The sequence below is a fragment of the Crocodylus siamensis genome, chromosome 1, assembly GCF_052110815.1.
Source record: "Crocodylus siamensis isolate JL-2025a chromosome 1, ASM5211081v1, whole genome shotgun sequence".
Lineage (NCBI taxonomy): Eukaryota > Metazoa > Chordata > Crocodylia > Crocodylidae > Crocodylus > Crocodylus siamensis.
The window spans coordinates 175,906,576-175,920,749 of NC_143395.1; the positions used below are offsets into that span (position 1 = coordinate 175,906,576).

Sequence of the window (14,174 nt, forward strand, 5' to 3'; positions counted from 1 at the left end):
GCCGGGAAACCCCGTGCAGGCCGAGCGCGCCCCTTTCCCCCGGCGACGCCATTCGGGCAGCAGTAGTTCAAGCCCCGGTCCCAGTCCCAGCCCCAGCCCCCTCCCGCCGCCGCCATGCAGATCTTCGTGAAGACGTTGACGGGGAAAACCATCACCCTCGAGGTGGGGGGCCAGGCCCGGGCGGGCAGGCGCCACGTGTGTGGGTGGATGGGTGGGTAGACAGGCGGGTGGCGGGGCCCCTGTGGCTGCGGGGCACCCCACGTGTGCCCAGTGTCCCACGTGCCGCTGTGTCCCCGCGCAGGTGGAGCCCTCGGACACCATTGAGAACGTGAAGGCCAAAATCCAGGACAAGGAAGGCAAGTAGGGCCGGGCGGGTGGGCCGGGTCCCCCGATGCCGGCAGACCTGGTCCTGGTCCCGCTCCAGCTCAGCGCCACCGACACCTTTTGCTCTTCCAGGTATTCCCCCGGACCAGCAGCGACTGATCTTTGCGGGCAAGCAGCTGGAAGATGGCCGCACTCTGTCTGACTACAACATCCAGAAGGTGGGTCTGGCGGAGGGGAAGAGCCCAGGGGCAAGGAGTCGGAAAGAGGCGGGTGGGACGTGCTCTGGGGACTTGGTGGCCTGCCTAGTGAGAGGCGTGAATACATTGGAGCGATGGCAGAGCCCCTTCCATTGAGCGCCCCCGCAGCAGGCTTCTGCTCTGCTTCTGTTTGCAAGTGAAACCATGCACCAGAGATGCAGTTACAAGAGAACAAATGGGGCCAGTTCTCTGGAGTGTGATCAGCATCACACTTGATCTCTGTGTAAAAGTACCAGCCCTTAGGATCTGGCACTTGGAATGTGCTGGTAACTTCAGTGCATTTGTAGTAAAAACTGCTTGAATGGGGCTGGTTTGACCTCAGCTCGCTCCCTGACCCATCCCTCAATCCCTCTGGCTCTGCCTGTGAACCCTGGTTTGAACCAAAGGGCTTACCCCATGATTACAGGCACCAATAACAACCCCAGGCTCTGATCATTAGGTCTAACTACTATGTGGACCCTGATGGGTAGTTTCTTTTGGCTAGTGTTGCTGCCTGCCTACAGCATGCTTTTCTTAAGTGCCTATAATTTTCCACATGCAAGATTCAGGAAGCCTCATCACCAAATAAGAACCATGGATTCTGTACTCTGCACATCCAGCATGTGTGGCAGCCTCTTTTTCTTACCTTGTAATATCTTTATCAATAGGAATCCACTCTTCATCTTGTGCTGAGACTCCGGGGTGGTGCCAAGAAGAGAAAGAAGAAGTCTTACACCACTCCCAAGAAGAACAAGCACAAGAGAAAGAAGGTTAAGCTTGCTGTACTCAAATACTACAAGGTAAGGATAACGAGTTCAAGTAGAACTGATATGTGAATTTGATTCTTTGCTAAGAATAAGGGATCTGAGATCTGGTTGGGAACTTGCTGCAATTCTTAATTTCAAAGGGTTTACTGCTCTTCTAGGGAGCTGTGTGGGAGGTACCCTTTGAAGTAAAAAGTTGCAGCAAACTGCTGAGTAGGTTATCCTTATTTTGTTCTTAACTTGCTATGAGTTGAAAAGCAGGGTGTGAACCATCTACATAAGAATTACTTGGGTCCTACTGAGAAGTAGTTAGCTTCTGCAGAAGGAAGGGTGGGGTGGCACTTCATAGAAACTAACAGCTTCAGAGAAGCCCAGCTCATCAAATGCAAGTACCCACTGCCCTAATCCTAGTCCTGTGCAAGTTAAAAGGAAGCAGGGGGTTTTTCATACAGAAGTAGAGCCTCTCTGTACCAGTTAATCTCTGTGCCACCCTGCCCTGCTTTCTGCCTAGTTTCTACTGTATTGCAGTGTCTACAATAAACATTGCATGTCCTTTAATGTACATTTACGGAGTCCTCAGCTTGTAGTCTTAACTGACTTTTATGTATAGGCAACCATTTGGCAACTGAACAGGGAGCCTGAAAAAGCAGCAAATTTCTTCTAAATCCATTATAAGTTCTGGCATACTTTATAAACTTATCTCTATTCAGAAGTATGGTTTCTTAAAATGAAGGGAAACTGGGCTGATGCAGCCATTTTGGTTTGCAAAATTAATAAAGAACCTCAGATAGGAGCATTATCCAGGATGAATCTGATTTATAATAGATTGAGTTCTACAACTATACAATGTTCCAGTTTGTGTTGAATAGGGACAAAAGCAAGAAGGAGGTGCATATAGTGAGGTGTTACTTACAGAGCTACTCCTTTCAGGTGGATGAGAACGGTAAAATCAGTCGCCTGCGTCGAGAATGCCCCTCTGAGGAGTGTGGGGCTGGAGTCTTCATGGCGAGCCACTTTGACAGACATTACTGTGGCAAGTGCTGTCTGACATACTGCTTCAATAAACCAGAAGACAAGTAATGCATCTTATAACAATAAAAACTCAAGTTGTATGGTATCTAGGATTCATTTTTTTTTCTTTCCTTGTAATATATGCAGCACTGCCTTTATTTAGGAACAATTTGAATCTGTAAAACATCAGGGAATTGTGAATGCTCATTTTGCATAACAGTGAGCTAATGGTGTTACATATGCCTAAGAAGTTTTCTAACAGTGGATTTAGTGATGTCATCACTTTCTTCATCTTGAACGTAGGGAACAGGACTAAATTTATATGGCTTTTACTGATGCAAATGGTTTTTAAATTGCATTCTTGTGCTGTTTCTAAAATCATGTGATAGAACAGCTTTAATAAAATGGACACCACAGATGTTTGCACAGCTGATTACATCTGTGTTGTCACCTTTAATATCCTATTAATTGTTGATTTCTATATATATTGACCTGAGAAATACATAACTAGGGATCTGGGTTTTCCTGGATTAAAAACCGTACAATATGTGATTAAAATGAAAGGCTCCTCACTCCTCTCAGCCCTGCTGGAAGTGGCCCTTAGCTGTCAGGGCTGTGGGGCCAGGGACTCTGGTCTGCAGTCCCCTGTCCCCAGCAGGAGGGGGCAGTTGCTGTAACAGAGCAGAGCATGGAGTCTGCCCCTGCCCTCCCCGCCCCAACACATGCTGCCTGCCTACTGGGGGGAGGGGGAGGTTTGGGCTCCTGCCCTGTTGCTCTCCCTTGGGGCCTGCTGACCCCACCTCCCACTGCTCCCTGGGTGAGCTACCTGCAGCCCTGTCCCACTCCTGGCCAGGGCCCTGCAGCCACACATTGCAGCACTGCAGCCCTATATACTGCCCAGCTGGGCAGCAGCCCCAGCCCTGCCCAGCTCCCTCTCTTGAGATCTCAATCCCCACACCACAGCTTACCTATAGGAGCTTCTCTCCAGGCTGCCTGGTAGCCATGTGCATAGACATGCACACAACACCCTCTGCCTGACTACCCTCCTACTCCCTCCCTACCAGTCCCCTGCAGGCTGGAACTATGCCAGTCTGCAGAGTCTGCAAAACTGCAAAAATCCACGGGGTTCTCTGATAAAATGAGAAATCAGTATTTTCCTCTGGTAAGGGAAAATCTGTGGTTTTCTCTTTTTCCATGCCAAATGGAAAACCTGTACATGATTCAGGACATCAGGACTTGTAAAAGAATGGTTGCTTAAAAATGTAATTTAAAATGTAGAAACTTGTATGTATCATAAGACTTATTACAAACTCCCACACTTAATTTCAGTCTTATTGTGTGGCTACTAGGAAACTTCTTAAGGCTTTTATCACCATGATACCTGGAACAAGGTTGAAGTGCTGTAGCTATGATCTAGGACAGGGGTGGGCAAAATATGGCCTGTGAGCCGGATTCAGCCTGACAGGCCATTCTATCTGGCCTGTGGGGGCCCTAAAAAATGTAGGAAATATTTACTTGCTCCTGGCTACCTATCAAAGATAGCCGGATCCAGGGGGAGCTGACAGCAGGAGCCCAGCCCTCCCCACCCCCAGCCATTTCTGTGCTTCCTGCCCCTGCTCTGTTCCAGCACCTCCTGGCTGCATGGCTGGGCTGGGGAGCACAGGGACCTGCTGGTACTGGGAGAGAGGGGTGTGGCAAGTCCAACATGCACACCACACTATATATCTACACCCATAGCCCCCCCACACAGCTATACACGCAGACACCCACACCCCAGCCACCCTCTTCCCTGGTCCCCCACAAACCCCATACCCACCCACGCCCCATGGAGCTTGTGGGGGTGTGTATGGATACCTCACCCTGTATATCCATAGCCCCCCCACAAACATACCCACCCCTTCACAATATACAAGAGTAAAATTTCATTTTAAGCTATTGTGCCATCATGACTTATGTATACTGCACAAACATGTGAATCAGGGCAAAACATTTTTTTTAAATCAAATTAATGAATGTTGTAGATGTTCACCTTTTAGAATATAATTTGTTTTTCTCGTTCTGAGATTGCAAAACTCCTTGCTGAAAGGAGTACTTCCAGGGAGCAAGGGGAGGGACTTCGGTGGTGAAGGTCAGGGGTTAGGGGGCAGGACTTCTGGTCACAAGATGATGACCTGGAGGCAGGGCATCTGTCAAGAAGTAGAGCTACCATGCAGCCCTTGACAGCTTGCCAAAAATTGGTAAGTGGCTCTCCACCTGAAATAACTGCCTGCCCCTGATCTAGGAAGTGTATGAAAAGCAAGGGTTTTTTGTAATATCTTATTGGACCAATGAGTGGGAGAAGTATGGAGACAAGATCTGTCCTGGTTCAATAAAAGATCACAAAAAAATTCCTAGTCTCTTACCTGTGTAAGTATAGGAGTGCTTTAGTAAGCTTTTCTGATGCAGCTTTCCTAATGGAACTAGAAAGCTACTAACTGCCTGGCTATTACTATTGCATTGTCTTGTCCCCCATTTAGGCTTTAGTTACATCACTGTCTTGCTGCCAAATGCATAACGAGGCAGGAAAGTCCTTCCATTTAAAAAAGTGTTTTTAGCTCATTCTCTGCTCTTACCCCTTTGTGGAACTGAGATGCATCTTGCTATCTGGTAGTGGCTGGAACTGAGCATTGCTTTTCTGAAATATTAATGGAGGGAAGGAAGGCCCAAGAGGGAGCATCTTGTTACCTCATTATAAGCCTTTTAAAGGGTTAAGGTAGGGAGCAATCTGTTTTCCTTCTAAACATACAGAACAAATACTGTTTAGGTCAGGGCACATGTACTACAATCAGCATGGCATGGACAGCCTCTCTATAGCATGCAGAGTGGGCAGGGAGCAGAGCAAGGGGATTGGAGTGGCACTTGGAGAGGGTGCAGGCTTACTGTGTGGCCTGCTAAAAAGCCTGGTCCCCACTGCTTTAAGCAGCTCTTTGGACCAGCCCCCTGTCTCTTGGGATTAGGCTGCAGCTGTCATCAGCATCTCCAGGAAAACAAACACCTAGTATGGGGCTGGGAGGGGGGACCCACTATCTCAAAGGACAGAGCACTGCCTAAGCAAAGTGAAACCATTTCTGGCATAACTGCAATGTTCCATTCTACAGACAAACCAAATATTTAAACATGGACTAGACTATTGTTTAAATTAGAACCTTAATGTATTGTAACATTTTTCCAGGAATATGATTCCCCCACCTCTCCCTTATGCAGCTAATAATCCATTTCCATCTGAAAATGAGACGGAAGTTGCTTGTAAATAAAGCTATGACTAGAATTAATACCTCTTGGCATTTTCCCAGAAGGGTGCCACAGCTGGGTCAGGATTTGTTGGTCCTAGAAAGTAGCACGGTCAGTGTCTACACCCTCCCTGAGTTCAGGGCAAGGCAGGTGGTAGAATTTTGAGATTGGTGGTTCTCAGCCTTTTTTTGTACCAGGACCCATTTGTAAGCATCAGTGGCCAATGCCCCTCACTCCCGACCTGTAGCCCCCACCTCCCAGTGTGACATGAACAAACGTTAAAACTGGAAGAGTTTCATGACCCTTTTGCCATGACCCACAGGTTGAAAAACACTGCTTTGGGTGGTTCAGTCAGAGCAGTTGCTAGTATTCTCATCTTGCTTCAGGAAAAAGCTCAAATGCATGCTTTGCTATTTAACAAAAAGGCGCAACAGCTGGTTAAGATTTTGGGATCGTGGTTCATCACTTGTCCAGCATCTCTGCATAATTAAGGAGAGCATCCATTTGACTCATCCCTCTGCAAAGAACTGGAAGGTGCCAATTCTGGCAAGTTCCCTCATCTCCTCTACGGACTCCTATGTGACCTGACAGTGTCTTTCCCAAAACTACTCTGCTACACCCTGAAAAGACATCAAGCTTCCAGGGAAAATAAATTTTGTACTTATTTTTTAAAAGACTAGGAGCTACTCTGTTGCTTCCCAAGACACATTTTGCAGAGAGCTGCGTGCATCCTGGAGCAACAAACAACAATAACTTCTTACTTAACAATAACTAATGGTTTATTTTGTTATGGAAAACTAGGGCTAGAAGAAACCTCAAGAGGGAATCTAGCCCTAGATTGATTTAAATCATCATTTAAATCACTGGTCAGGAAGCCTCGATTTAATCATTGTTTTCTACAAGTGCATTCTTGTTTGATATAACTTTAATACATACTATTCACAACTCAGAGACAGATATAGGTTTGATTTTTAGAAGGTACACACGATACATTTTAAAGCAGTGTTTTTGATATTTTTCAGATTAATTTTTTAGTTACATCAGAAAACTGAATTATGGTTTGGTTATTTTATTTACCAAAGCTGATCGAAGCAGATACTTGTGAAGTCATTGGTAAGTGAACTATCTCGAATTCACTAGATTAATCATAGATATTTGGGGGATATTTTTGCCATGCTGTATTAGGACGTCAAATGAATGCTGCAGCCATATGTTATTAGCTTGGGGCTTTCTTCACTTTCTTCTGGATTTCTTCTCATCTTTGATTTCTTTTTTTATGGCCTGGCACGCCTGCTGCCATGATGGGTTTTCCTTCTACCATACCATTCCCTCACTAGATCTCAAATCAGTATACTCAGAAACTTATCCTTCAAGACTTCTGGAATATTTTACTGCCCCTTCCTCCTTTCATTTATCTCCAGACTCCTCCCCCTTTGCCCAGATCTACTCCACCCCCAACAATCCTCTGTTCATTTAATTTCTTGAAACTTTGTGCTTTTAGAAACAGGTAAGGGCTTGACTCTGCCTACATAAACTTGCAGAGTCAATAGGGACAATGGGCAGGTAATCAGGCCTTTTATTTATCTCTCATCTCCATATACAGCTGTTAATAAGGATTATATCTCTAGGAACATAAATACAGTTTGAGAACTGAAACTAAGAATCACAGAGATGCTTAATGGGATCTTCTAGACTGAGCACCAAGTCCCATTGGGTACAGTAGTTCTCTTTAAACTTTACTAATCTATAGAGGAGCCTCTGGGAGCCCCATAAGATTGGGCCCTTAATATAGTCCATGGCCTGTTGTGACCTATTTATAAAACTTCTCAAAAAAGGTTACATGAATATATTGTCTCAAACCAGTATACAATTAAAAGGTATAATCCCTATTCCATGATTATGTCTTTGATCTTTAACATATCTTAAAACTATCTTTATACAGGTTTATTTTTTTTAAAGCATCTTAAAAATGATTAGATTAAAAAATTATTTAAATTAAGAAATCCAGATTTTAATTTTTTTTTTTAAATTGTTTTTGTTTCCCTAACCTTTTTCAAAGTGTGGTAACCAAAACTAGACAGAGTACTCTAGCAGAGGCCTCACCAAACAGTGAAAGGGTCATTCATCTTGACTTGCAACTGATGTTTCTATAAATACTGAGTCTACTTATGGGCTTTTTTTTTGCTACAAGAGAACATTTTGAGTGTAGTATGTTGGCTCATATTCAACACATGGTCCACTGTGAGCCCCCAGGTATTTTTCTTCAGTCCTGTAGCCCAACCAGTGCTTCTCCATTCTGTATTTGGGCACAATTTTTTCCATCCCAAGTGCAGGAATTTTCACTTATTGAATTTAATTTGATTAGTTTCAGACCATTTATCCAATATCATTCAGATTCCCAACTCTATCCTCCAGAGTCTCTATAATTCCACTCAAGTTACTGTCATCTGCTAATTTGCTCAGTGTGCACTAAAATCCCAACTTCCATATAATTAATGAAGATACTAAATACTAGACCAACACAGACCCCTGGGGAAATCCACTTGATAGCTACACCCAACTAGATAATTGATAGGGCTGTGTGAAATTTCTCTGGCTGTTTTGTTTCAGTGCTGTTTCATAGATTTCACAGATATTAGGACTGGAAGGGACTTCAGAAGATCATCGAGTCCAGCTCCCTGTCCGAAGGGCAGAAAGTCAGCTAGGCTCAAAGGATCCCAGCAAGATAGACGTCCAAATGTTTCTTAAAAGAGTTCAGAGTATGTGCTTGCACCATCTCTGAAGGCAATCTATTCCAAGCCTGTGGGGCTTGGATAGTAAAGAAGTGTTTACTTATGTCCAGCCTGAAATGGTCTTGGAGGAGTTTGTGACTGTTTGACCTTGACATCCCCTGAGGCGCTCTGGTGAACAGCCATCCTTCCTGAGCCTGCGCTTTTCCAGGCTGAAGAGTCCCATGGCTCTCAGCCTCTCATCATAGAGCCTGGTCTCCTGCCCTGTGATCATATGCACAGCTCTCCTCTGAACTCTCTCAAGACATGCTCGGATGGGAGGGGCTCCATCTTTCCCCTAAAGTTAAGCGTGTGTTCTCTTCTAAGTTGGCAGATCTCCAGCGGGCTTTAAACTAGGCTCGTCAGGGGAAGGGGAAGACAAGGGCGGAGGAAGCCTTGGACCGCTAAACCAAGCAGCACCCACAAGTGCAGCCCAGCCTAGACCGAGCGGAACATATACACAGGTAAGCAACAAGGGCCAAGGCAATACTGAGATTAGGGGGCCAGTGCACACATCCTCAGGATGCCTCAAATGCCTCTACACAAACGCTCGTAGTATGGGTAACGAGCAGGAGGAACTTACCCTCCCGCTAGCTGACACCAACCCAGACATAGTGGGGCTCACAGAAATGTGGTGGGACTCAACGCATGACTGGGTGGTTAATATCAAGGGCTATAGGCTGTACAGGAGGGACGGGACAGGGAGGAAAGGTGGGGGTGTGGCGCTCTACATTAAGGAGGAAAACACATCCGCATCAAGTAGCAGCGGGTCAGAGGAGGGGCACATTGAAGTGCTCTGGGTTAGAATACAACACAGTCCAGGGGAAAGAGATGTAATAGTGGGGGTCTACTACAGACCACCCAACCAAGGGGAAGAGCTAGACCAGGAATTCTTAAGTCAGCTCACAGAGGTAGTTAGGTCAAAAGATGTGGTCACCATGGGTGACCTGAAATTTCCAGACATCTGCTGGGAGGAGCAGTCAGCCAGGTCTGACCGCTCACATAGGTTCCTAGCCAAAATGCAGGACTTCCATCTAACCCAGGAGGTGCACAGCCCCATCAGAGTAGACGCCCTGTTGGACCTGGTGCTGGCCATCAGCGACGACCTGGTAAGGGGGCTGCGGGTGCTCGACCACCTGGGCAACAGTGATCATCACCTGCTGGAATTCACCATCCAGCACAAGGTGGCAAAGGCCTACAGCAAGGCAGCACCCCTAGACTTCAGGAAGACGGGCTTCAATGAGCTAAGGAGAATAGTCGGGGAAGCACTGAGGTCCCGGAGGGGAGGGGAGCCAGGTGTCTAAGAAGAGTGGTTGCTCCTTAAGGAGACGATCCTCCAAGCCCAAAGGGAGGTAATCCCAACATGAATCAAAGGGAGCAGGAGAGTGCAAAATCCCCCATTTCTCAACAAAAGCATCCAGGAACATCTAGCTAAAAGGTAGGTGCACACCCAATGGAAGGGAGGGGCCATCACCAGGGAGGATTATACTGTGGTTGCTCAGGGATGCAGGGGGGCAGTCAGGAAGGTCAAGGCAGAGCTGAAACTGGGACTAGCTACCCAGATCAAGGACAAGAAGTCCTTTTTTAAATACATAGGGGGCAAAAAGAAGGTACCGGGTAATGTGGGGTCCCTGCAGGACAAGCTAGGAAATTTGGTCATCACACCAGATGACAAAGCTAACCTATTTAATGACTTCTTTGCCTCCATTTTTCTGACCAGGGACTGGATCAGCCCCCCCACCAGGCCCCCCTCAGGCCCCAGGGGAGGCGCACCTAGGCCAAGGGTCAGGGAGGATCTAGTCAGGCAACTTCTGGAGGGACTGGATGTATTTAAATCAGCTGATCCGGACAATCTCCACCCCAGAGCGCTGAGGGAATTAGCTAAGGTCATTGTGGGACCCCTGGCAGGGCTTTATGAGCACCTGTGGTGCTCCGGTGTGGTGCCAGAGGACTGGAAGAGGGCCAGCATGCTTCCTATCTTCAAAACGGGGAGGAAGGAGGACCCAGGAAACTATACGCCAGTTAGTCTTACCTCGATCCTGGGTAAGCTTTTTGGGCAAATTATCCTGGCCATGAGGGGCCAGCAGGGGAGATTATGCTTAGGGACAACCAACACGGGTTCATTAGAGGCAGGTCCCGTCAGACCAACCTGGTGGCCTTCTACAACCAGGTCACCAAATCCTTAGATGCAGGGGTAGCAGTGGATGCAGTCTTCCTGGACTTTCGGAAAGCCTTCAACATTGTCTCTCACCCCATTCTCATTAAGAAACTAGGGGACAGTGCTGTCGCCACCTACACAGTCAAATGGGTCGCTAACTGGCTGGAGGGCCGCACCCAGACAGTGGTGGTGGATGGGTCCTTCTCAACCTGGAAGGATGTGGGCAGTGGGGTTCCGCAGGGCTCAGTCCTTGGGCCCGCACTGTTCAACATCTTCATCAGTGACTTGAACGAGGGGGTAAAAAGCACTAATATGTGGGAGGATGCGGGCATGCTGGAATGGAGGAATAGGCTGCAATCGGACTTAGGTTACAGCGGTGGGCGGATGAGAACAGGATCAGATTCAACACTGACAAGTGCAAGGTGACAGCTGGAGTACTGCATCCAGTTATGGGCACCACACTCCAAGAGGGATGCGGACAATATGGAGAGGGTCCAGAGCAGGGCCACCCGCATGAGCAGGGAGCAGCAGGGCAGGCCCTACGAGGAGAGGCTACGGGACCTGAACCTGTTCAACCTCCACAAGAGAAGGCTGAGGGGGGATCTAGTGGCCTGTTACAAACTAGTCGGGGGGACCAGCAGGCATTGGGGGAGTCACTGTTCCCCCGAGCACTGCCAGGAGTTACTAGGAATAATGGTCACAAGCTGGCAGAGGGTAGATTTAGGCTAGACATCAGGAGGCGCTACTTCACTGTCAGGGCGGCTAGGATCTGAAACCAACTTCCAAGCAAAGTGGTGCTGGCTCCTACCCTGGGGGTCTTTAAGAGGAGGCTAGATATACACCTTGCTGGGGTTGTTTGACCCCAGTACTCTTTCCTGCCCTGGCAGGGGGTCAGACTTGATGATCTGCTCAGGTCCCTTCCAACCCTACTATGAAACTCTGAAATAGTGCCAGTTAGTGGCCAGTCAGGCATATGGCATATGCAGCAGTTTCCCTTCAATTACTGCAAGCTGCTGGCTTGAACTTCAGAAATAGACATCATACTTTCACTCCTGCTGCAGGTGCTCAGCTGCCTGGTCCAAGACCTCTGAAAACTAGGCCATAATCTTAACTCTTTCTATAAAGAAATGGGATGTCTTCCATGTGCAATTTCCTTTTAGCTCATGCTCTCTTCAGATTTAAAGGAAGGAAGGAAGCCTGGTTTAGTGTTTGGGGGTTGAAGGAAGTCTGGTTTGGTATCCTTACAGAAACTGGATTAAAGGTTCTTGGCTCACTTTACACAGACCTCTGGGGATAGATGTCAGTCTCCCCTTGGGACTGATGTGAAACAATACTCTGGAGTGCCAATCTCATTCAGAGCCTTGTTGTTGCCGTCTCTAGTCATAAAAGACATGAAGTAGTGATACAGGGTAATGAAAGGCTTTGCATAGTTAACCAGCTCATCTGATCTGCCCTTTGGATCTCCCAGTCCTGGGAAGGAGGTGAGCATTAAAGACCTCCATTAGTAGCCCACTGTCCTTCCCTGCTTGCAAATGGCGGGGTCCAAGGCAGGCACGAACTTCCACCAAGGGCAATAGATCCTGACACTTCACTATTATTTAGTAGTTTTCATTGCTTATTTAGTAGTGTCCTTATTTTCTTTATTGGAATAGAAATGGCAAAAACTTCCTTTGACCTGAAAATAAGTAAAAGTGCAAGGTCTCACCATCAGCCACTTGCCCTATTGCCTGCCCCCTGTACTTATGTAGTTTAGTTAAGTTTTAACTTTGCTCAGAGGGATGGGCAGGATCCAGACCCACTCAGCATGGGAACTGCAGCTATTGACAGCAAATAGTGTCCAGGAAGGAGAGATGGGAGATGGAGTTCACTTAGAATATCACTCAGACCAAGGCAGCAGGTTTCCCAGGTGTGTAGAGGTGCCCTCAGTTGGGCTGGGTAGGCAAATGCAAACATGCAGTTATCAATCAATCCACAGCAGCACTGAGCTGCTCTGCTCAGCAAGATGAATTTCACCTCCAACATGTGTATTTTTATACAAACCAAAATAAAGCAGTCTTTTCTGCCTAAGCGCAGGGGGGGCTGGACCTGATCATCTTGTAAGGTCCCTTCTAGCCCCTAACATCTAGGAAAAAATAACAAAAACAAACACAACCTGTATTTTTGACCTTGATTTTTCCTCTCTGTTCTCATGGTCACCCTCTCACAGAAAACAAAAGTGGCAAAATGTCTGTGAAGGAGACAAATTTCCACCTTTACTTTTGCCCCCAATCAGGTGAGGGGGAATAACTTTATGACCTCAGGTGAGCAACTAGTGGTGGATTAGCTTGGGTCCCAAACCACGTGAGTGAAATGTTGCCAGCATGGGCTAGTTGTTTCAGACTTTGCTTTTTCTGAACACCAGTGTTTTTACAGAGAGATAATTAACACATTAAACCCCTATCTCACCATACATTTTTGGATGGCAAGACACCTGCAGTGTGTGCTGCAAGGGAGATGTGTGAGATCATCACCGCCCTTGTCTGAGTTTGCCCTATTTGTCCAGCAGTAAAATGGCAGTGACTTATGGCCACAGGATTTTTGCAGCAGGATGGTGAATGGTCATTAGCTACCTGCAATGAAAGCACACCTTTTTTGCAATTTGAGCTGTAGGACCTGATAGGACAGACATTAATAGAAGCTACCTGTCTGGGTAGTGATGCACAAACAGGCACAGGCTGACAAATGCTTTTCCCTTCATTCCTCCGTGCGATGACATCAGTTTCCTGACATACAATGCACCTGCTGATAGCCCTGGAATTTAAGCTTCTGGTAGTTTTTTCCTCCATGGTGCCATGCTTTCCCCATGTCTGTTTCAAAAGTCTCCCTTAGCATGGTGGCTGGAGGCAGTGCTCCTCCTGCTGAGCGTGTAGCTGGAAAGTCTGGCTCTCTGTCACAGTCACTTGACATGTCCTTGTCCCCAGCAAACTGTAAAGTCTGAAGGCCAATGTCCTAGGGAGGGAGCTCACTGGAGTCCTCAGAGACTTGTACTTTCAAGCAAGCTATGCGCTCAGGGAAGGGAAGCCTCGCTGGGTCAGGGTAAAGGTGGCCCCTTGCAGGGGTACATAGGTCCTCAGAGGAAGTGTTAAAACAAAGACCCTCTGTCAGCAGTCACCTGAAGGAAGGCCTCTTGTTGGCACCCATCCATGTTCACATTACGCTGCTCATATCTTTCTGTTGGATATCTAGGGTCTCCCAAGGAGGAGCTTTCCAAATGGAAAGTTTTCTCGCCGTCTTGGAACCCCAAGGTGTCCTCCCCAGTCTCCGTCCAGACAAAATGAGAGAACCTGCACCCTGTAAGGTTGGGCACAGGCCCTCTGTCCATCCAAGAGGCTCCCGATTAAGAGCTGGAATCCAGCCCTTTCTGACTTGCACCGGACACGTAGCAGTTTGGGTCTCTCTTTGGGACCAAGGCATTTCAATGTAGGGAGTGAAACTACTGTCCTCCTCTTCCTCCAACAAGGAAAGGAGAGAAACTGCTGGTAATATGTTATTTCTTGATGAGGGATTGTTCCTCTTCTTCTGTGATTCCAGCACTTCCCTAAAGAATTCTTCCTGACTAGACTTCTTCTTGAGAACCAATGGCAGAGGCCTTAGATAGGAAAAA

At 47.1% G+C, this 14,174-nt stretch overlaps 2 protein-coding genes across 2 annotated transcripts; both read left to right on the forward strand.

Moving 5' to 3' along the window:
- The first annotated feature begins 2 nt into the window (after positions 1-2).
- On the forward strand, positions 3-2,441 carry RPS27A (ribosomal protein S27a). Its single transcript, XM_090049709.1, has 5 exons — positions 3-162; positions 302-356; positions 457-542; positions 1,229-1,360; positions 2,255-2,441. Exons 1-5 carry the CDS (start codon positions 115-117, stop codon positions 2,402-2,404), a joined length of 471 nt encoding a protein of 156 aa, XP_089905835.1. The 5' UTR covers positions 3-114; the 3' UTR covers positions 2,405-2,441.
- Positions 2,442-2,583: 142 nt separating this feature from the next.
- LOC149873691 (uncharacterized) lies at positions 2,584-14,174 on the forward strand. The gene is made up of 2 exons (XM_090049700.1): positions 2,584-6,718; positions 8,701-14,174. Exons 1-2 carry the CDS (start codon positions 6,661-6,663, stop codon positions 9,675-9,677), a joined length of 1,035 nt encoding a protein of 344 aa, XP_089905826.1. The 5' UTR covers positions 2,584-6,660; the 3' UTR covers positions 9,678-14,174.